A 24,042-nucleotide genomic window follows, 5' to 3' on the forward strand; every position below is an offset into this window, starting at 1 on the left:
AAATACAGTTATTATGGGCCAGAGACACTCGAGCCATGTCCCCCATCATTTTTGTCTGCCGGGGCTGACACTGTGGAAGGAGTCTGCCCTCAAAAGGCCAAACACTAAAGTGCACAGAGCACAGCCCCAAGTCCATGAGCTCAGCAGCAGCTCGCCCTGGCCAGCTCATTGCCTTCCCATCTGCCTCTTGTCTCCCACCACTTTCACCCCAATTCCAGCCCAGCAGAAACAATCAAGAGCAGCCAGCCAGGAGAACACCAGAAAATCACTGTATCAGTCTGTGGACAGCCTAGCTGTCAACCTTCTCCTGTGATTTGGTGATTTATCTTCTAAAACAAACACAGAAGAACAGTGGAAGTATAAAAAATAAAATTTCTCCACTTCCAGGACTGCTGCTGTTTAGCTGCAGAACAGAGGTTTTTTCCCACTGTCACTCCAGATGCAGGTGATGAATTGTGCCACAGGAATGACAGATGGACACAGACACCAGCACAGTTCCCACGGACCTTGAATCAATTACTCACAGAGGTGGCTCAAACAAGTGTGTAAAGCCTCACTCCTTTGCTATTACTCATCTTGTGTTTCCTACTGTAAAGAAAGCACATTTTTTCTGCTCCATGCCAGACTCCACAGTTAATTGGGATCAGGAAAGCAGCAGGAGGGGAGCAGGTGAATGTTCTCTTTGGCACAGAGCAGCTCTGGAAGTGGTTTCATGGTTCACCACCTGCTGCTGCCCTCTGAGGGGAGCTGAGGAACACCAGCCGTGCTCAAACAGGGCTGCAAATGATCCCAGGCCATGCTGTAAGCCACAAGGCATGGAAATTATGGTAACTGGGGCTCCCAGGAATCCAAGGGGGCATGTAAGGCCTGAAGAGGTTCTCTTAGGGAGCAGCTGTCTCCATAGCAGGACTCCACAGGAATGCACTCAGTGCTTCTGCTGCTGTCACAGTGGTGAGCTGTCAGCAGCACAGGATGGTACCTGGAGCTTCTCACACACACCTGGAGTTTGTCAGACTCACGTGCAGTTCCTCACACACATCTGGAGCTCCTCATGCACATCTGGAGCTCCTCACATGCACCTGAAGATCTTCAGACACATCTGGAGCTCCTGACACGCACCTGGAGCTCCTCACATACACCTGGAGCTCCTCACACACACCTGGAGCTCCTGACACACACCTGGAGCACCTCATGCACACCTGGAGCTCCTCATGCACACCTAGAGCTCCTCACACTCACCTGGAGCTCCTCATGCACACCTGGAGCTCCTCACACTCACCTGGAGCTCCTCGTGCACACCTGGAGCTCCTCACACACACCTGGAACTCCTCACACACATCTGGAACTCTTCACATACACCTGGAGCTCCTCACACACACTGAAGCTCTTCAAGCACACCTGGAACTCCTCACACATATCTGGAGCTCCTCACACACACCTGGAGCTCCTCGTGCACATCTGGAGCTCCTCACACACACCTGAGCAGCTCACACACACCTGGAGCTCCTCACACACACCTAGAGCTCCAATGCACATCTGGAGCTCCTGAGACACACCTGGAGCTCCTGAGACACACTTGGAGCTCCTTGTGCACACCTGGCACTGTCCCAAGGCAGGTTTTGCTATGGATGGACCCAGATCTGTAGCACTGAGTTCTCCTTCAGCCATCCATGGGTGAGTGAGCACCACAGGGGAGACCTGAGATCTGTAACCTCTCAGCTGAAGGGTGAGCAGGAAGGTGGAAAGCTGAATTAAAAAATGTAAATAATTCAAATAATGTGGAAAAAGAGAATGCAAAGGGCAGTGCCCAAAGGCTGCCTGGACTTCAGTGAAGCACTCACTGGACCACATGAAGAATTTGGCATTTTGTTATTCCAGGCAACACCTCCCACATCTGCAAAGGGAAATGTGGCTTCTTGTTTTGCAATTTACTACTTTTGTTACATCTGATGGGATTCACAACCACAATTCTGAGCTAAAATAAAAATGAGCAAACATTTTGTCAGGATTTCACACAACTTCTCTCTAATTCATGTGAGCAGCAGGCTTTTATGATGTCCTTAGCTAGTGACATTTCTCTGGATTTAAATGTCTGGATTTTGAGTACATGTTCTTGGCAAACACAAAAGTGTCATGGGAACCGTGGCTTGCTTTATGAAGTGATCTGCTTTGGGATACTGCAACTGAGCAGAGAAGAAGGAAACCACAGAGTTCTTAGAACCTCCAGCTGATGATTCACAGCATCCAAATAATGCTCCTGACTCATCCTTTATGAAAACAGCCCCATTCAGCCAGGCACTACATGACCCTTCTTTCATGTGAAAACGACTGAAGGTGTTTTTATGGCACACACTCCAAATGTCTATCAATTCTCACCATCAAAAAAAATTCTAAGTATTTCCAGATTTTATTCTTTCTCTCCAGATGTAAGATGTCAGAGTCACAGTGAGTTGCACAAATAAAGTACGAAACTAATGAAAAAAAAATTAATTTAATCTTTCAAGTAGATGCAAATCAAATAAACATCAGTTGCCACTGAAAAAGAACTGGAAATGCTTTTTGAGTCAACATACAAGTTTTGTTGTACAGTTTATAGTCCAAAGGCAGATGTTGAGAAAAAAGCCAGTGACTATGACAACAAAAAGAAAGTAATGCTCACGTCTGAGATCAAACAATATGCAAGAAAACATGTTTATCAAAATTTAGTGGTGAAAATTAAATACTAAGCTTACACTAATTTGTGAAAATCCAAACTACACTGGTAGGCACTTGATTAAACTTTAGTTCTATTGGGGTTTTCTTACCAAAAAATTGCAGAAGTATACATGATGAACTAAGTTTGCTGCAAATGATAACAATTGTGAGCTCCTGACATGCTGAAGTATCCAAAGCACACAAGATCAGGAGAGGTTTTGGTTAATACAACTAAGGGAAGACCAGATTATGTCTTACATGTCTCTAATAAGAGAGTGTTAAACGTTTTTTAATTAATTTTCAAAATATTCCAGAAAGTACAATTGCTTCTACAGCACTGCAGTGAGAGAGATTTGTGGGTGGAATTCCATTTAAACACGTTCCAGCTGTACTCCCAAGGTGTCTACTGTCTATTTTTGTGATATTCCTAGAAGAGATTCCACACAAATCCCAAGTCTGATGTGCCAGGTGGAAAATAGCACAAAGCCTTTCCTGGAGGTCCAGTGATCTACTCAGGCCAGAAAAGGGTCATTTACACATCCCATGTCTAAGCAGTGCAGCAAACCATGTGTTTGCATTGTGTTACACAAGAATGAGCATTATTCCAAGCCCATCAGCTTCCAAATATTTCTTTATTGTTCTCACAACTCAAAAAAGGATGATTCAAGGAGCCGTCATCTTCACATCTGCCTTCAGTTCCCCTTTCCAAAAACCCAAACAACTTCCTGAATACTCAGCCAGCTCTCCCCTCTCTAGCTGCTACTGGTTTTTCCTGCAGCAGTTCTTCCTCCTTCTTCTTGTAAAGCTTCAGGAGATACTCATCAGGCTCAATTCCTGCCTCCTGCAGCTCTGCCATGGCTTTCTCCAGCCGGCGCAGCGTCCGGGCGCTCTGCACCTTGCGGGCAGTGATGTACAGAGTGAATTCCTTGAAGCCCATCAGTTTGCAGGTATCCACCTCACAGATATTTTTCACATCTTTGGTCTTGTCCACCTGGGGGAAGAAAACTAAACCTGACATTCTTTCCAGGTCTTCAATGCTGACTTGGAAGTCAGTGAGCTGGTGGCTGAAGCCGATGGGATCGTTTGGCACCACGAAAGCCCCCAGCACCAGGGGCTCTGAGGATGTTCTGCTCCTCCTGGCCAGGATCACCTTGTACAGATGGGATGGGACAGCCACATCATCCTTTCCAATCACCTGCCAAAAGGAAAGGACTGTTAGAGATAAAAAATCATAGCATTCTTTTGCTTGGAAAAGATCTTTAAAATTATCAAGTGCAATCATGAATCCAGCACTGCCAAGCCCACTAAACCATGTCCCTAAGCACCACATCTTCATGTCCCCTCTCTCTGGAGCTCCTCTCCTTTGTGTAACAACAATAACTTATATTGTAACACACAATAAAAGTTCCTGACCTGACAGTTCCAAACCATGGAGGTTTTAATATACATTTCAAATCAACTCTAAGTTACCGTCTGTCACTTATTTTTTTCTCACTCTACTACCCACACCCAGGTAGCATTTAAAAGTTGCTTTACCTAAGTAAGCATTTTTTTGAGGGGATCCAGATAGAAAGCACATTCAGTGACCCAGTATCCTCTTGAAAGAGAAGCCTACCCAAAGAAAATGCACCTATTTCTTCCATAAATTCCCTACAATCCAATTTCAGTGCTTGTACATGCTGAGTTTCCTCTTGTGTCACTCAGACCAGGATCCAGGGATTTAACGGCAGCCCCAAGAGTGGAGGATCAGGACTGTTCAAATCTCACACTTTAAAGTGTATAAAGTCTCACAGCCTCACCCCACCCTGCGCCAGGGATAACTCCAAGGTAATACACCTATTAATGGCAAATGTAATCTCTCCAAGACTCAAAAAGTTATGCTCATCCATGCACTGAATTAAGCTTTTTTGCTCCTTTCCTACTGCTGAACTGAATCTGTCATCTTAAGAGAGTGTAACAGGCTCACACATGGAAAAAATCTGAGTTTTGCATAACTCTTCTGTAAGTACCCTTCTCAAATCCATGCTTTTATTATTCTAATTGAAAAGGAAGAAAAAGATGAAGAGCCCTTACAAAAACTACAAAGGCATTTTATTCTGTAAATAAAATCCAGCAATTTGGTGCTGTTTCTAGGATTTGCAATACCTGCAAAAGCAAACACTGATTGTTTTGATTTTTTTTGACAGTTTTTGTTAGATACATTTAAAATACCATTTCAGGGAAAGCAGGTATTTATCACATTAATTGAAAGTGTCAACAGTTCAGACATTCCTTGTCCACTCATATATTGAGTATAACTCAATCACATAATAAACACTTCCTATGCACACTTTTTTTCTGATTATTCAGCCCTTCTGCAAATGGAAATACATTTTTAAAATTAAATTTTGCCTGTGGCTATTGAACCAAGATTCATGTTGGTCTATTCCAATATTAATTAAATTTGAGTTACAAATTCTTTCAGTGATTTGTGTCCTATACCTCTGTTGCCAGTTTTTTAAATGACTGGTCCTGAAGTATTACTGGTTAGACCAAAACCAGAGAAAGTACCTTCAGGAGAAAGGGAAAACTCTGATAATTTTTTTTCATGTTTTGTGCAATAATGTAGTAGAAACATTACTCCTGTTTCTGGAAAACACATGTTCTTAGATTTCTTTACTGTGTTCTAAAATACCTCCCTCCCTTGCCCTAAATTAGGCTATTTAATAGTTTTGCTGTAGTTTAAACTTTTTTGATTGTTTGGGTTTTTTCAGAGGGTGGGGTGTTTTTGTTTGGTTGGGTTTTGGTTTTTTGAGGGGTAGTTGCATTATTTGGTTTTTGTTTTCTTACAAAAATTGTCATGGTTATGCCACCAACCTTCTCCCAGGTAATACTCTGCCTAGACAAACAGTCACTGAAACTGGTTAAAGAATAAATGCCTTATGCCAAATCTCCTCTCCCTTTCAATGATGACAGATGTGTTGATAGGGAAATGAGAGCTCTTGAGTGTCAGAGCACTTTGCATTTAGCATTCTGAGTATGTGAAACCAGAGCTACACCTCCCCAGGACCAGCACTGTAAATAATCAAAACTGACTTGATGCACAGGCAATGCTCAAATGTACTAAAACAAGTGCAGCAACACACTGCTGTATCTGGTGAGTTAACACTGAATTACAAAATAAATGCTGCTGGGAGCTTTAACCTATTTGAGATCAGTGGCACTCGAGCTGGGGAGGACCTGCAAAATACTGGGGGTGAGAGGGAGGGAGCCAAGAAAATCCCTGAAGGGGAGAATAAGGAGTTCATATTTCCATATTCACCCAAGGGCACCCAGCGATGACACTGCCAAAGGCTGTAGGCTGGGGCTCCTTCTCTCCCCTGGAACAAAGAGCTTGCAGAGCCTGCACTGCAATCCCTCCTCCTGCACATTCCTAGGGCAGGGAGGAAGGTGAGGAAGAGGAGGAAGAGGCAGTAGCCTCCTGAGACTGGGCAGCAGTGGGGCTAAACCCCAATCCTCAGTGTCTCTCCAGGCCAAAAATCTCCTGACCTGCAGCATTCCTGCCTTTTCCAGGCCTCTCTGCACACTTTTCCCACTACAAATCCAAGGATATGTAGCAGGTCCTCCTTAGCTCAGCTCCCTCCATCTCCACACCTCCCACACACATCCACATCTCAGCATCCTCACTCTGCTGCATAAAAGACCAGAGGAAGGGCGAGCACACAGATGGAGCTGCACAAGGATCTCCAATTAGTGGGGGTACATGGAATATGTAAAACAAACAGGTGAACGCATGTGGAGCGAGCTCAGGGAACTGGGGATTGAGGCTGAGGGCTGAGTGGGTGGATAAAGAGGCTGGGGAATGAATAGAGCTGCACACAAAACAGTTAGGTATGAGATGGAAACGCTGAATGCCTCAAGTGGGTGTTAAGGGAAAACAGACCCGGTGCTTATGTAATATTATGCAAATATATATATTCTATGCAAAATAATGCACATTTATGCACAGTACGGGCACCGAGGAAGAGAGAGGAGAAGAAACAGAGAGGACTAGTTCAAAATCAAGGAAGGGCTGGCCTTTTGAGAAATGTAGATCTACATCCAACTCCATACCTGTAATGGTCAGGTATGTAATTTATGTATCATTTCAGTTCCATGTAAACTCTCTTCTGAGAATTTACATAAAATTTAGGCAGTGCACAGGCTTCATACCAACTTCTCTGAACAGCAGCAAACTACTACTGCAATAACTTCACTGAGTGTTCATAGTGTTAAAGCAGATAAAACCATCTTCAGCTGCCCAAACTGGCAGAGTGCACAGGCGTCCCTTCCTTACTCAAAACAGGGCATAAAAGTTCTATCCCCAGTTAATTCTGCTGGAGAACACCATCAAAGGGCAGTGCCTGATTTCTCTGACAGAATAAATATGCATGACTAAGAATAAATGTCTTTTTCTGCAGTTTAACACTTATGTGCACCATGCACAGGATGCATCACCAGTAATTTCTGCAGTGTGACCCAGTGATTTCTGTTAAAAAAGGAAATGCAGTTCTGGAGCATGGCAAAGTATCTCCATCACTGTAATATCCCACACTCTTCTGTTTTATTGGAGTAAATAGAGAAGCTGCAGAGCAATTGTTCCACAGAGTTTCCCCCTCACCAGCTCAACTCCCAAAGAAAGAAGTGTGACACTGCAAAAGTGAAATTTGGAATAGAAGAAAGAGGTAGGAAAAACAAACTCCACAATTCTATTTCCTATTGCCACCTAGAGGATTTTCCTCCTAAACTTCAGCAGCCTCAATCCCTACCCAGATCTGCACCATCCCATTTATCTCAGTGCTCTGCCTGGCAGAGGCAGAGAGCATATGCTCCTATTGTAACAGGATGGAAAATGGTTCAAGATTATCCATGCACAGATGTTGACTTTGATTTGTGCCTGTCTATCCACAGGCAGCAGATGATCTTTCAGAAATCAAGGCCTGAAAGAGCTCTCTGTCCCAGCTGGAGAAGAACAGCAGTTTTTTAAGAGTATCTGTGATTCTAAAAGGAATTTTGTGCTCCAATACAAGCAAGAAAATACAGCAATTGCCTGTTGAAATCGCTGCTGTCCCACATGCTTTCACACCATGCTGGTAACAGCCAACAAGGCAAATTTTTGTGCAATACTTTGAAAATCCCCATTTTGCTATTGCTATAAAATTTTGCTTAATCTTCCGAATTTTCAACAGGCTCATGAAACATGAAAAAAAAAAGGCACTCAAGCTAAAAGCCGTCTTTTTATAGCATTAAATATATTTCCTTCCCATCATCATTTGGGAAACCAATGTAACATTTCAGATGCTTTGCTGTCTGTATCAGTTCAATGTAAAAATATGCACTGCCCTAAATTTTTGCAGCTACTTACTCCTTTCATTTTTGTTTTGTTTCTTTAACTGAACTCATATCTCTTAATAATGTAACATTATCATAGTGTCATTTTCAGAGCAGTGTTTATTATTTTTCCATCATTACTGACATTGTTACTGACATTCCACAAGTGTGTGTGAATTTGTTATTGTTCTCAAAGCCCAATTAAATGTGGACAGCTGTCATGAGGGCAGGTCATTAAAATGTGTGCAATTCCTGACATTCAGAGATGTTTACATATCACTAAAACAACAAACATGTTGGTAAGCAGTTGTAAAAGAAACCTAAAGAGCTCACAGGGACAGATAAGGGCAGAAGATTTTTTAAACCTGAGGGAATTCAGAGCTTTGATAAATTCAGTCTCACAGCCAAGTCACTGGATGAGGATTTGTCTTAAGCTTGGCTCTCCTCCCAGTTTTGGCCAAATTCTGTTCTTGACGGCAGATTTTAAAAACAGAGGAAGCAAATTTGATAATACCTGTGGAGTCCTTAAATACCAAAATAATTAATGAAGCTATCTACTAATGGCAACTACAGTAAGTTTAAACATCTGCCATTACCATCATGAAGGTGGCATTAGTTAATCAGATAAATTACAAGGCAATCCCTAAAAATGTCACTTTGGAGTTTATGAGATAGAAAACTCCATGAACAAGTGAAAAAGAATATAAGAAGCATAATGGCAGAACAGTTGAGATTATATGAGAACAAAACAGAATATTACTATTACTGGAAATTCTAAACACAAACCAATATTATCAAATTTTAATTTTACACTGGACTTGTTACAGCTTCCCAGACTGCAAAAAATTATCTTCCTCTGCAAAGGTACAGATCCTTTCTAAAAGAAAGGGCTCATGAATCCAAAAGTGGTATTTTGCCACCTAGTGACTAAAAACTGAAAATCCACTGTGCAGAGAATCAGCAGAAGGGACTAAGGAGTCCTTCATCAGCGAGAGCCAGCTCTGGATTGTCAATTGCCCGTGACTCTCTCAGAACCTGGCAAACAGAAATCACTCTCAGTCGTGTCTTAACCACCAGCACACACTGCTGAGTCCTTACATCAGATGGTACCACCATCAAATACTTTAAAATGTCAGCTCCAGAAATTCTCTTGACACTCCCGTAGCTGTTTCTTAACTCTCTGTGAAACTCTAACCTGAGTTTAGAAGTGAGTCAGAACTGCAAACAGAACTGTCTGATAAGAAGCACACCCAGCTCCTGTGACAGAGTCCTTCCCCCTCCACCTGGCAGCAGCAAAATTAACACTTCCATCACACTCCTTGGTGGACAGAATTCAAGGAATCATTCCTGTCCCCAAGCATGGTACTGACCAGGTCCATCATATCTTTCACTGTAGATACATCATTCCTGCTGATGTGACCCCACGTTTGACAACCCAGAGCTTTGTTGTAATTTGATACTGAATTCTGTACAGAAACAGACTTTCTGGCAGTACAAAACATTCCATTTACTACCAGTGTAACTTTATTTACTCGATCATTGTGACAGCATTAACTGCTTTCACTCACGTTCCTTCTGGGTTTGTTAGGCAGCACTGATTCTGCCAAGAGTGTTTTCCCCCAATATTTGACAGAGCTCTGTCAGATGGCACTGAGAAGAACTGAGGGGTGTGAAGGCAGACCTAGCAACACACAGACCAGAAAACACTACAGATAAAAATCATAGTAACAATCTGCACAGCCAAGCACTCCAAAATGCAAATGTAAGTACTTCAGGAAAATTTAATTTGTTATGGCTGGTCTGATTGTTATTGCCAAATCATTTGGCAATCCTAAAAAGGGAAGGAAAAAAAGAAAGAAGATGGCAAAAAAAAAAACCAAAAAACAAAAAACTGTTCCTGAATACCAAGTTATGACATTAAAAGACAGATGCCCCAACCCCTTTTTATTTTTCTTTAATGAAGAGGGTATGTATATATATCATGTATGTAATAAACTGTATTTACATGATGACAGACTACTGCTTCCACAGAATTCACTTAGATTAACTTAAAAAAGAATCCACCAGTCCTTAACACCCCTTTTCCTATAACAGCATAACCTCCAGGATGGGTACAGTGCTAAATAAAAGCAATCCCAAATAATCTCTCCTGCACCTTCAGTGTCTCTTCTCCTCCCACCTTAACCCAGTGTCCATTCCATTAGTTTGTACCTCACATCTAAATTTAGGGCTGACAGAGCTCTGGTGGTTTACACCAGCTGATCTAAGACTGAACCCTTTGCATAAAGTTTATGGGACATCTATAATGGATCCACATCAAGTAGGAATCTCTGTAGCCTTGGGACCACATGGAGCAGCCAACAAACAAAGAATAGTTCTCAGGTTTATCTCCTCCTTTAACAAGCATTCCTTCCCCTATAGTCTCTTAGTAAGAGACAACCTCTACTAGTTCTGAAAGTTAACTGGGTAAAACCATAAAGTACTATCTCATATTTGAGAGTGCAATTTGTTTCCCAGTTATTTCTCACAGACAGAGATGACAACTGTACCTTCTGGAATGGTTATTGTGCCTCTCTGGCCCAGCCTGGCGATCAAATTTAGAAAATTGAACAACAAACACTATTCGAGTATGAACCACATGTACCAGTAAAAAGTACATTAAAATGTCTTTTTCAAACAACAAACAAAACATTATCTAAACTATATTTTCATTTGCCAGCCACAGCTAATTCTTCTTAAATTAGCATTCACGAGGATGGCCTTGGGAATGGGGAGGGTGGAGCACTGAGCATGATGTAGTTAATTACTGCAAAACTTGTATTTGAATCTCCAAATCTGCTGACAGAGGAAAATCACTAAAGTGACAGTCACTGGATAGCAAGAATGTATCAAACAAGACAATGTCATTTTGATTTGATCTGGACAAAGATGAAAAACCTACATCTGCCTCTCCAGGGACACAGAACAGATTTTTCCTGTTGGCATTCTATTCTACATATATTCTCAAAATATGTTTTTCAGATACCAAGCACAATCATCAATCTCCTCTTTGCAATAAAAATCTCCACTGGAGACAGATGAAATGACAGAACATATCTGAGGATATCACAAGTTAAGCCAATAGACAGAACAATGCTGGCATCTAAGGAGTTCAAGGTTAATTCTCTTTCAGGAATTAAAGAGCAAATGGTACCAGAGTCCAAGCAGGAACTGGGAACAAAGCCATGACCAATGCTCTGTTTCTCCTCTATAGTGATCTAAAAATAACCTTTTTGGATGCCTGATGAGAGAAACACCAGCATGTAAAACCACAGATACATATTTCACCACTCCTTTAGCCAAAAACAAGGAAACTAAGATTGAAGAGAGGATCTGAAACAAATCAATGCAGACACATTCACTGTAGCACTTCAGTGTTTTCCTTTTTTTCCTTTTCACAGCTCTGTCTGAGAGAGCAAAAACATTAGAAAGGAGCTGAGCCTTCAGAGTGGCATTGGCAGATTACAGGTTGTGAGTTTCAGCACTCTGGTGTGTACTGCAGCACTTCTCCTTGAGCAGCATGGACAAAGGAAAGGACATCTTCTCACATCAGCTTCTCTGCCCAAACAATGAGGACTACAACCCCTTTCAGTCTGAAGTCATTTGTGTGAACTCTGCTGAGCTCACTCTGAAAGACAGCTAAGAGATACTTCCCTTCACAAGCATTAGTGTTCTTCCTTTAGGGGCAGAATCCCAGACCACCAAAATCAATAGCAATGACTGCAATTATATCCAAGGTGTCTGTTTGAAAAGAACTTCTCTTCAGTGCTTTGACACCTTGTGTTTCCTCCTCTAAGTGTATGTGTTGATAAAAGGAAAACCAAACAAACAAACAAACCCAACACATCCCTCTATTCTGAAGTCTCTCTTCCCAAACTGCAATGCAAAGCACAAAAACTTAAGCCATAAACAAATTTCAAAATAAAAGAACCCCAACATTCTCTGCCTGTATTTATTTAGAGGACTCAAAGCAAACAATTTAATATTTTAAACAAACAAAAAACCCACAAAATCATTAATTTATTTTCCCACCTGGAGATAGCATTATCTGTACTTAAATAAAAATCAATTTACATAATGAATCTCACTGTAGGAAGCTGAGTAAAAGGATTTATGAATGTGAAAAAGTGGTGACACACCGACAGGAACACCATCACTTCACCATTTTCAATCCCACAGTGAACTTCTGTTCAGTTCACAGTAAGACCAAAACTGGTAAAACATTCCTAAAATATCTGTGTTATCATCAAACTCAAAGATGATAAAGACAAAAGACAAGAACTGAATGAGATCACAAGCACAACAGTGTGGGCATTTTGTGCCACTATTATTTCATCACCGTATCCAGGTATCAAGTTATTTTGAATAAAGTCAGTAAGATGCAGTGTCTGCTCTGATTTTTACCTGTGGAATACTAAAATTTACATTTCAAAACCCAGACTGAGAATGACAATCATTTTTCAGAAAATGCAATCTTCCTCTTCTAAGTAAACACTTTCTCTAGAGAAGAATGAAAGAAAGATGAGCAAGATTAAAGTGAAGCCATTGATAGATGCAGTTGATAGATGATTTAACTTCTTCCTGGAAATTATTTCCACTTACAAAATGTTGAAGTCAGCTCAGGATTTTTAATTCTTTGCTATGTAAGATGAATATATTTTTAAGGATGAAAAATAAATGCAATATCCTGACAGCTACAAGGAAGCAAATCCCAGCACGATATGTGTAAGCCTAGAGAACTTTGTACCATTCTGAGTGACAGGAAGCCAAATGCTCAGCTGAAGATTAGTGAGAGGGAACATCTCCCTCCTGCTCCCAGCTGTGTGCTGCCTCAATCTTTCTACAGCAGTACAAAACTAGCCCACTAAACCCAGTATGGATGGTTTTGTATTGCACTGGGTTATCAAGCATTTTGTGGCAGGATCTGACAGTCATCAGGGCTGGCAGACAAAAGAAAGGCAGAGGAAAGCCTGGAAAGTAGAAAGGGCAATGGTGAAGTGAGCACTCATGGTGGCACAGGATGATTGCCAATCTAAAGCTGGCTTTGCCACTAATTTATCATCTGGCACTGGTCATGCCTCTTAACCATGGCTTATTTATCCACTTGAAAAATGAGCACAGTTTGTACCTCCCTCACAAAGATGTGGCGAGAGCTGAAGTTTGGAACTGCCACTAAACATGAAGAAGGTAACTTATTACTATTGCACTTTCATATGCATAACTCCCCCCAAAAGTAACAAACCCAAATCCAAAGCTGTGATTTTGTGGCAGTCAAGGTCTGACATGTTTGGTTGGGGACATAAGGGACAGTTTCTCAAGAAGTAAAAAGGGAAAAGCAAATGGGAAAAATCATACTCTATCATGACCGAGTTCCAAGTTCCATCAAAACGGAAATCAGCTGTGTATTTATAAAGGAGAAATAATGCCTAACTCTTACTGCTAAACAAGCCAGTGTTGAGAGCTGAACATCTCCCCCTTTTGTGTCTCCCACATTCCTGTGAAATAGGGGCTGTTTCAGCAAGCTCATCCATTGCTCCTCAGAGAATTGGCTGGAAGCTGAATTGCTCACAAGCTGAAGCTGCAGTTGATCCAACTACTTATTTTCAAGGAAAAGTGTTTCTTTCAAGAGGTGCAAAATGCAGTATGTATTATTTGCATTATGGCAGCTTTTATCTGCAGCTCCACATAGCAGTAATACCTCATTGCAGTGGGGGCAGAAAATAAAACTCCCTTGAATAACTTGCCATGCTCAAACCTTACAAATGTCTAAACACAATCCTACTAAGAGTAAATCTGGGTAAGCAACAATAAATTCACCTCTCAACTTCATAGCCTGTCCCGTCTGTCTGTCAGTGATGGTTTCTACAGACTGTGCATGACAAATCTTCAGAGTATTTTAAGCAGGTAATAAAAACAGGGGGCTAAAAGAAGGGGAGTATCAGTACCACTGACACTGCACTTGAGTGAAGTCTTCCAAGTGACTCTGGCATGCCCAGAATCTCAGCTGCAAGGCCTCATCCAAGTGATGCGTATGGTGTAGCAGCCAACAATTCCTTGTGAAATTAACAGAGCACTGACACTCCAATATCCTGTAGAGTTTTGAGAGATACATACTACCTTTGCATTCCACTCTTTCTAAAGCACATGAAGAAATTGATTAAGTAGATGCCCATGCATTAGCAAATCCCACTGACTCTGACTGGATAAAGAGTTCTACTGCTGACTGTGGACATGAAATAGATCTCTGTAAATAAAAAAAATCTTTTAAATTATGCTTTTTCATGTACAGGCAAGCTGTAACATTTCTGCTAATCTTGTCCCAACAAGTACTGCACATTTTATACATTTTGCCTGTACTAAGATGCCCAACTTTTGTTTTATCAAGTTATGATACCTATTTTAAATAAATAATTAATACTGCACTATTATCCCAGTAACATGTATACATACCTGGTAAGTAACACTCTTCTTTCCATCACCATCTGTTTGAGGCAAGGTAAGAGGTCCAGAAACAACCCAAACATCTTCAAATCTCTCAGTCAATTCCCGACAGTACATTTCCATTCTGGAACACATTTGTCAGACAGGGAAAAGTCAGCTGGGAAGATTTAATCTTTGAGACACACTATGAAGGGAAGGGTGAACTACTGACAGGGAGCATTTTTCCAGATTCATCTGAGTGATTCACAAACAAAAGTAGGTAAATGTAGGCCCAAGTCCTGCTTCCCATTTGTGCTCTGTAAATAAAGTTCATTTATTCACAGATAGACATGTGTTATTGCACACATCTGAAAATGGTTTCTGCAGCCTTAGCACATGTCTGAATAGCTGAGTTCTCTACTTACTCCCACACTTGACACTAGAAATATACTGTTGGTGGTCACTAGGGATTGGAAAAATAGAATTGTTCCAAGCAGCAAGCTGAAGCATTTTTACTTTGAAAGGTTTATCATATTATTGGATTTGTGTGTTTATCCCCAAGGAATCAAAGTCCTGCAACACAGTTCTTTCTGAAGTTTCTGTCTGCCATTTCCACTAACTCTACTGGTTTTCTTTATAGATATAAAACTCTTCCAAAATAAAGTAGTAACTCCAGAAACACGACCATATTTTTGCTTTTTAAACTGATTCAGTTTACAGCATATAATATTTCTCAAACAAGGAGGTTCCTGGATCACATCTATTTTACAGAAAACAAAAAATTAACAAGGCCAGGCTGGATGGGGCTTTGAGAATCTGATCTAGGGAAAGGCGTCTCTGTCCATGGCAGGGGGGTTGGAAATTGGTGATATTTAAAGTTCCTTCCAATCCAAATAATTCTATAATTCTATGAATATAGCACATTTTTGATTTAACAGCCCAACTGTTAAAGAAATCACACACAGTGAGCAAGCATTGGTCCTCTACAAAGGTAATGGACAGACAGAGTATAAAACAGATTATCCCAGCTAATCTGGCTGCCTCTGAAAGGGGGAGGTTTCACCTCCTTCTCTAATTCCTGTTCCTCACACCTCTCCCTTGGGCCACGTGAACATTCCTTATCTGTCAACTCTGAACAAAACCAGTAGTTTGTTTTTTTTCTTTTGTGCTGGGTTAGTGACTTAAATCAGCAAGAATGAGCCACATGAATGAGAATGAGCAAGAATGAGCCTTTTCTTCATGTGCTGCACTGAAGCACTGACTTCAGTGCTTCAATGAAGTCAGTGCTTCAGTGTACTGAAAAGTGCATTATTTTCCTACTGTCACCAGCTTTGCTTCCAAGCAGCCCAGCTCCTCAGGCTGTCTTATGGCAGGGAAATACAAACTCCACCTGGAAAGAATGGGAATAAATGCAGCTAGGGAGCAAACTGCTTTTGGTGGCAGGAGGGACAGAGTGGACAGGATTACAGTGACCATGAAATCAAAACCATGACACTCGAAACAAGACAGAAACAGTTAAATATCAGTTGGAAGAGAATGAGGAATACTAAGGTGGAGTTAGAGTATACCACAGAGCCAGTCCAGCAGTTTACTATTAACAGCTTGTTGGATTATAGTCCTGCTCTCCCCTTTCCTACTGCTCCCCTTGTCCGTCCCAGCTGACCACTCCTAATCCATCTTCCATGTTGGTTCTAGAACTCATCTCATGAGTTGATCCAATTTTGCAATATGACAGAACCATAACCAAGCAAAACAAAATGAGAATCAGTTTTTAACTGGGCTGGCAAATGAAACTGACCCACCACTGTCAGGCTACTATCAAAGCTGGAACTGGGAAACCAGCAAAAACACAAGGCAGGAGGGCAAACACCACTTTAGAAAACACAAGAGAAAGGAAGAGAATATTGAAGCTAGGAAACAATGTAACATGTGAAATATGGTATCCTTGAAAATATTTATTATTAAAGAAATGACTGACAAAAAAAAAAGTGGCATTGTTGCCTTTTTCATGAATTTAAACTTTGGGACAGGGTGCTGGGGTTGGGAAAAAGTGGCAATAATTGCTTAAATTGCAGGGTTGATAGTGCCAGAGGAAATTTTCAAACACTCCCCACGATTTCCTGATTAGGCAGAGATCCTGCCTAAGGGAAACAAAGAGGGTTTCCCTACCTTGAATTGATACAAATGACTAGCTTTGATATAAGGAAAATTTATGCTCAAATACTTGAGTTATTAAAAAAAGAAAAAACCCTCTTAAAATGTTATGGCATTTTATTTGTCTATAAAACAGTATAACCTTACTGAATGGCTCATCTGATTTTATACACATTCTTGTAAAACAGGAAAGCAGCGTGCAGATGAATGATGATGCAGTTCTGATGGACTTTTATTACAACACTGTATATAATTTTGCTGACCTTCCCTTGAGTGAACCTTGAGAAATCTATCATTTTCCCCTCCTATTTCTGAGCCTTCACATTCTCTAACTCCTATGCTGGAAGCACTGGATGAAGGCTACTTTTCTAATGTTCTCTGCTCAAAGAAAGGGAAGAATAAAAATCTTACATGAAGCAAGTTTAAATTTATCAACCACTCCACCTCAAAGACAATCCAGTCAGCACTCACAAGTGACAGAGCTCCTGCCTGAGTGCTCCTTGGGAGCCAGGACCTGAAGGAACACCTCAGACCTGAAGAGTGATGGCTCAGTGGGGAGCACTCAGTTCTGCAATTCAAAGGGAACCAACATCCACACACACAGACATGGGAATAGTCCCACACTGCAAGTGCTTCTTTGAGGAAGATCTAAACCCTCTCCTTGCTTCTGCTGGAACTTCCTTAAGGACAGTTAAGTCTGGTACTTTTTATCAGTCAGAAGCAATAATTTTGTCTATTTTAAATAAATGTCCTCAACAGTTTGACTGAATAAAGAACTAATATAGTTGTTACACTGTTCTTTCACTGAGAGGACTGAGCTGGCTTTTATTTCAGAGAAAGCTCCTATGACCTCTACAGATAAACTGCTCTAAAATACCTGAATGTGAAGAACCTTTAAAAATAAAGCATTTTTGATTTATGCTGCTCCCTGGTATTTTTCACTTAGTTACTTACAAGTAATTTCTCACCTGTTCCAAAACCCAGCATTATTTTCATAATTCTGAGGCACAATGTTAGACAGATAAAATGTTTCAGCCATAGCTCTCTGCACAGAGAAAGAAAATACTGTCATTTCACTGAAACAATCATGAGTGAAGACACATTTTAGCAGTTTGTGGATCAGAATCCCATTTCTAGCTTAGTTTTAACATCTATTAACACAGAAAATCAGAAAAACCTAAGTCAGAACACCTACAAAATTATTTAGGATTAAGAGGTGCACAATTGAGGTGAAACCTTGCAAAGTTATCTATTTTTTTCCTGGCAGAAACAGCATGAGAAAGTAATTCCTGCGCCTCTAGAGTGGGACAATCACCCAATGTCAACTTGGTAATGTCTTTGAAAGCAACTTGTCATTTTTCATTTTGAAAGGGAAGGACACTTTCAAGCATGCTTTTCATTTATTTGACTGCTTAATGGCTAACTTTTTCTTTCTTTTACAAAAAAAAGTTTTATTAGATATACTCATCAATATTTTACACATATATAATGTACAGGCAATGAAATTATTTATGAGACCATAACGGTCAGACATCCATATATCTGCTTAATTTCATCTTGTAGAAGTGTCATAAACATCTCTGAACAGAAGCTCACATACCCCCAGAGGTGAAGGACCTGGTGATAAATCACTAGACATACACAGGGAAATAGAGAGAGAAAAAATTCCAAGATCTTAATCCAGAATTTGTACAGGTCCTGTATTTGTCAATATTTTTCACATACTACTACTGCAAAGTGATGGGACTGACAGAACTCCTTAGGATAATGAGCAAACTACCTCCACTAATTAGACTGCGAAATTCAATTTTTGCAATCCATTATTTGCAAGACTGTATCATCTCACTGCATTTCAAACCAGGTCCAGGATCTCTGTGCACCAGCAAAAATACCCCAGATATGACAAATAAATAACAACAAAGACATTTCCAATTGAAATAAAACTACTGATTCTTTCATTTACCACATGCCACCGTGCTGTCACTCCACCCCACTGAGTACTATCTGTCTGGAGAAATACAAATTCAAACTGCTTCTTAATTAACAAATTGCTGCATTAGGCACATTTCACAAGAGGATCCAATAAATTCAAAGCTGCTTTGTGAGTCAGCCAAGGCATTAAGGCATGCTTCTCTTACAGCTTGAATAGATGGCAGGTGAAGACATTTTATAGACTGAAAGAACTATGGCAAAAGGGTCTAATTTACCTCATACACACTGCAAGGAAGGAAAAAGCCTTTTAAATCATCCAGGCAATCCCCTTGCCAATACAGAACAGTACTTAACAGCATCTTTGCTTTGCACAATCTAGCCTTAAATATCTCAGCAGCTGCTGGCCACAATGACATCATTGTCCCTGTCTCCCTTTAACTGAGCTTTGAAACCTTGCAGGGTTTTCTTGGTGAAGATTATCATCTTCATTTTACAGGTAGACAATGTGACATGCAAGAGGCTGAGAAAACCTGCTTAACACCACACTGTTCAAGACATCACCTCTGCCAAACAAGCTGATGTAGGTGTGATTTAATGAAGAGAGCTATGCCACCAGAGCATGCATCTGATTTAGATGCCTGTGAGAGCATCCTACACTGCTCAGCCAGGAACAGACCTTGTAACTCCAAATCCAGCTCTGTGCATCAATAATGACATCATGCTCCACCTCAAAACAAACTGCAAAAGGAACATTGCATATTACTTCTAAAGGGTCTTTTGACCCTTTCCAGCTGATAAACACAAATTAAAAAGATGGGAGAAAAAGTCCTACTGTTGAAAATTTGTTATCTCCTGCTGGTGCCATGTGTCCTCGTGACCATCCACTGCCAAGGTAGTCTTCATTGACAGCACTGAACATCAGAGGGATGTTAGGGTCTGGTCTGAATTTACAGTGCCTTCGATCTGCACCACCTGAATAAAAACACACTAAATGGTAAGATTATCATGAAACCATCATAATCACAAGACAAAAAGATCTAATTCTGTCATATCTTGCCAGTTGACCCATGCTTAAGGATTTACATCCTTTGTAAATCCTTTACATGCTTAAGGATTCAGTACATTAATCTGAATTCTGTACATCTCATTTAAAGGCAACACTAATTTTTTTCTGCCATGTGTTTTAAATATTTAAGTTCTTACTTACCAATAAAATAGATGGGGTTTTGCATCATGACTTTTCAGTCTTCCCCCAACAAAACAGCTCTGCCTCAAATCTCAATTTGAGTAGCTACAGACATAAATCAGAACTGAATGCCTCAAGATGCTTAATTTCAACTTGAAGTTAGTTGTATCTGATTATCTGGAAAACAGTTTAACAGTTCAGCTGTTAAGGCCCACTTGAAAGTAAGCCTGAAATTACTGTTTTCTTCTCAGAAAAAAGTGGGATCAATGATGCTACTTAAGGGTTGGTCATAATGTTTTCAAGATTTGCTTTTAATTTTCAAAGGTAATTTGAAGACAGTGATTTAGATATATTTAGAGGGCTATTGCTTTCATAAAGCATTTTACAATTACATGATTACCTCCATTACTAATAATCTGCCTTATAAAAACTGAACTAATGCTATAAACTTAATTTACAATGACTGAATACCACTCATATTTCATTCACCACTGACAGCAAAAAATCACTGAGCCTCTGTCTTGCATAAAGAACAGGGAGAGAGTATGAGAATTGCATCAGAATAAATAATGGCTGCAGTGAGGAGCTAATGCCCTATCTAGCTCTGAACAATTGATGCCCTTTGCTCAGTTTTTATCTCACAAATGGATAATCTCCTGCCATTCTGAGCAAATCTCTAAGATCTGTACATTAAAAGCTCTGCCTACCACTGACATAAACTGGACATCAGAACTGCACTGCTAAGGAAGCAGGAGCCATTTTTATGCACTCAAGCAACTCTGCAGATCCAAATCAAGTAAGGAAAGGTTAATTTTCATTGTTTCATCTTCTCTCCATTCCTGTTATAAAAACTCAAGTTGAGCTTCCCTCCCTGAGATCACTTATAGGACTTTTCTCCCTGACTACTCCAAGGTCCAACTCCTGTGAGCAGCAAATCCCATTCAGAGCATCACAAATGTAAGGAGATAAATGTTGTACACAGGTAGAGATATTATAAAAGCAAGGCCTTATAATATATGGTTTAGGCCCTGCTACTCTAGCTAAGCTAGCAGTTAGCTTGTAACTTCCCATGTGAAAACATCATAAGAATGAAAGTCAGTTAGCACAACAATCTATTCTGGTAACAGAACCCTTCCCACCTGCAAAAACATAAAGTCTATCCCATGGGAATCAGTGAACAAAATATGTAAACTATACAGGAATAGAGAAATTTGATGGACATGTAAAATGCCATTTACTAACCAATGAACTGAGTGACAAGAAAGTTATGAACCAATTAGAGTTATACACCAGACCTTAAAAAATGTATAAAAATGAGCTGTAACATTAAAGATTGGCTTTTCTGCATGAAGAAACTGAGTCCTGTCTGCTTATTACTGCAACAAATAAACACCTACATACCCAGCATCTTTTGTTTTGAAATGTGTTCAATCACCCATCGAGGCACCCGTTTTGCCTGGTCATAAGACAGTGCATGATTTGTGTAACATCTGGTCTCTGTTCCAGCCTCAGGAAATCCATATCTTTCCAGCAGAGCCTCTTCTATTGGTTCTAAGGAAAAAATAAACAGAAAACCATCCAAAGATGAAATGTGATCATAAACAGGACAGTGAAAAAACCACATCTCAGTGGGTGTGAACGTACTGTATAGGGAATTACTTGAGGTTACAGCCACAATTAAGACCTAAAATACATTAAGAGAGCTATCCAGTGAAACTCTCATCTGCCAAAATAGTTGTGGTTCTCATCATGTTTTAACATGAGGATCTCAGCTCTAGGACTAAGTCATCTATCTACTCTAACGCCTACAGAAGGCAGAAGAAAAGCTATGAGATATTTTCTTTCTACAGAAGGAAAGCTCTCAGATGTGTAGGGAGAAATCAGACAACAAGGAGTTACAGACACAGGAGATCAAAACATACATTTCACCATTTGGAGCTGAAAATCAAATTCCTCACAAACTGAGATTTACAAGTTGGGCACAAGCAAGTCCTGCCCTCTCTGGGAACGCTTATACTCTGCTGAATGAATGAAAGCTTCACCGAATTCTCATTATTTTTTCAAGCAACAATTTTTTTTCTCATGGAGGAATATTTACATCCATCTTACTGTCTTGATCATTCTCCAGCCATCTGTCCAACAGCAACTCATGTTTTTAGAGCCATTCTTCCTCTGCTTTCCAACACTCCGGTACTTTTAAAGCCTTGAAGCTGTAGAGAAAACCATTCACTCCCTCAGGTGCCCCAAACATCTCTCCCCACACCTAAATCCCCAGACCCCAGACTTGATAAACGAGCCTCAACTCAGGGCAGCAACAGCTGAAATTTAGCGATGATCTAACCCGAAATGTGTGTTTAAAACTAAATACACATTCCTGTCCTGCTACCAACACTCTCTCGTGAGCAGGTGCAAAGGGAAACGCTGCTAATTACAAGCGGCAGCCCAGAATCCCCAGATAACCTCCTCCCCACTCAGCCCGGGGCAGCACTAGGGGAACCCCACGATCTCCCGGCACAATTTGGGCATTCCGGGAATGGGGGAAGGAGGGAAAAGGCGCTTCTGAGGAGAAGGAGAGAGTTTAGGGACAGTAGCGGCTGTGGGGAGCGGGGCTGCGGGACCCAGGACCGCGCTGAATGGGCCGCTCCCGCCTGGACCGGCCGCGGCGTCCCCACTGCCCGCGGCTCTTACCCTGCGCTGGGGCCCGCCCGGGACCCGGCTCCGGCTGGCTCTGGCTGCGGAGGAGCCGCCATGTAGCCCAGCAGGACGCAGCAGCCCCGGCCGCGGCCCCGCAGACGAAGCCGCCGAAGAAGCGGCGGTGGCGGGGCAAGGCCGCCATGGCGGCGGCGGGAACGGAGGGGAAGGGAGGGGAAGGGAAGGGGCGGGCGCGGCCCCGCAGCGCCCCCTCACGGCACAGCCCTGAGGGCGCCATGGCGGCGTCGCCTCGGTGCGCGGGGACCGCGTGAGGGGATGAGGCCGCCGGGGTTTCCCCAATACATGAGGAAAAATAAAATGAGTTCCTTCACGGGACTACAGGGACTGTAGTGGCTAAACTGCACCCATCCAGCTTGGCTGGGGACGACCAGCCCGGGCTCCAAGCGCAGAGGATCACTGAATCATAGGATCATAGAATGGTTTGGGTCAGAAAGGAGCTTTAAAGTCTTGAGCTGGAGAAGAAAAGTTCACGTCCTTTATGAGGAGAGACTGAGGGAACTGGGTGTGTTCAGTCGAGAGAGGACTCAGAGAAGATCTCATTAATACATTTAAGTGCTGGACACTTTTCAGTTGATGCCCAGCAACTGGATGAGGAGCAATGGCCACAAAGTAAAAGAAGTTTCACCTCAACGTGAGGAAGAACTTTTTTTCACCTAGGATGGCAGAGCACTGGAAAAGGGAGGTCACAGTTTACTCTCCCTGGAGACATTCCAAACCCATCTGGACACATTCCTGTGCCACCTGCTCAGATGATGCTGCCTTGGCAGGAGGGTTGGACTGGGTGATCTCCAGAGAATCCTTCCATCCCAAACAATTCTGTGATTCTGTGATAGTCCAGCCCCTCAGCAATGACCAGGGACATTTTCAACCAGAGTAGGTTGCTCAGAGCCCTGTCCAAGCTGACCTTCAATGTTTCCAGGAATGGGATATCCACCACCTCTACCTGTGCCAGTACCTCACCACCCTCACTGTAAAACATTTCTTCCTTATATATGATTTACATCAACTCTCTTTTGGTTTTAAACCATTCCTCCTTGTCCTAGCTCAACAGGCCCTGTTAAAAAGTTTGTCCTCATCTTTCTTACAAGTCCCCTTTAGGGACTGGAAGGTCACCAGAAGATCTTCTCCAGGCTGAAGACTGTGGTATGGGGTTGGCTTTAGTCAATATAGGGTGATGTTACATTAGCCTTCTTTTCAGGAAAACCACCAGCCTGATTATTACTATTTTTCCCTCCCAAATGCCTGATAATATTCATACTTGCCTCATATCCACCCAAACTAAGCATTTTCAACCCAGCACCAAGCCAGAGGCAATTTTCTGAAAAATAGGATTGGTTTAGCAATGGAAAACACCAGAATATAAGGATTTCATGGCCATACCATCACTTTACTGCAGGCAGCTTTCCTGGAGAGGTCTCAGTGTGTGGCTGATGGAATCTTCATACCTCATGTGAGGGGATTACAGACCTCAGTGCGGTGCTATGAGTACAGGGAACTCAGGCTTTTTTTTAATTTTAATCTTTTTTCTGGTCAAGTTCCCCTGCTTTTGGCTTCTG

At 41.5% G+C, this 24,042-nt stretch overlaps 1 protein-coding gene across 1 annotated transcript; it reads right to left on the reverse strand.

Moving 5' to 3' along the window:
- Positions 1–2,303: 2,303 nt before the first annotated feature.
- Positions 2,304–22,629, reverse strand: EXOG (exo/endonuclease G). Its single transcript, XM_030943830.1, has 6 exons — positions 22,463–22,629; positions 21,176–21,325; positions 19,421–19,560; positions 17,625–17,701; positions 14,533–14,647; positions 2,304–3,889 (listed from the first exon to the last, which is right to left on the reverse strand). Exons 1-6 carry the CDS (start codon positions 22,608–22,610, stop codon positions 3,428–3,430), a joined length of 1,092 nt encoding a protein of 363 aa, XP_030799690.1. The 5' UTR covers positions 22,611–22,629; the 3' UTR covers positions 2,304–3,427.
- Positions 22,630–24,042: the final 1,413 nt, after the last annotated feature.

This window comes from Camarhynchus parvulus, chromosome 2 (genome assembly GCF_901933205.1).
Source record: "Camarhynchus parvulus chromosome 2, STF_HiC, whole genome shotgun sequence".
NCBI lineage: Eukaryota > Metazoa > Chordata > Aves > Passeriformes > Thraupidae > Camarhynchus > Camarhynchus parvulus.

Coding starts and splice junctions, on each gene's coding strand:
- EXOG (XM_030943830.1), bottom strand. CDS start 22,610: ATGGCGGCCTTGCCCCGCCACCGCCGCTTCTTCGGCGGCTTCGTCTGC. Junction 17,702..19,420: donor GAGATAACAAATTTTCAACA/GTAGGACTTTTT, acceptor TTCTCTGTGCAG/AGAGCTATGGCTGAAACATT. Junction 14,648..17,624: donor AATGCTGGGTTTTGGAACAG/GTGAGAAATTAC, acceptor AATGTGTTCCAG/AATGGAAATGTACTGTCGGG.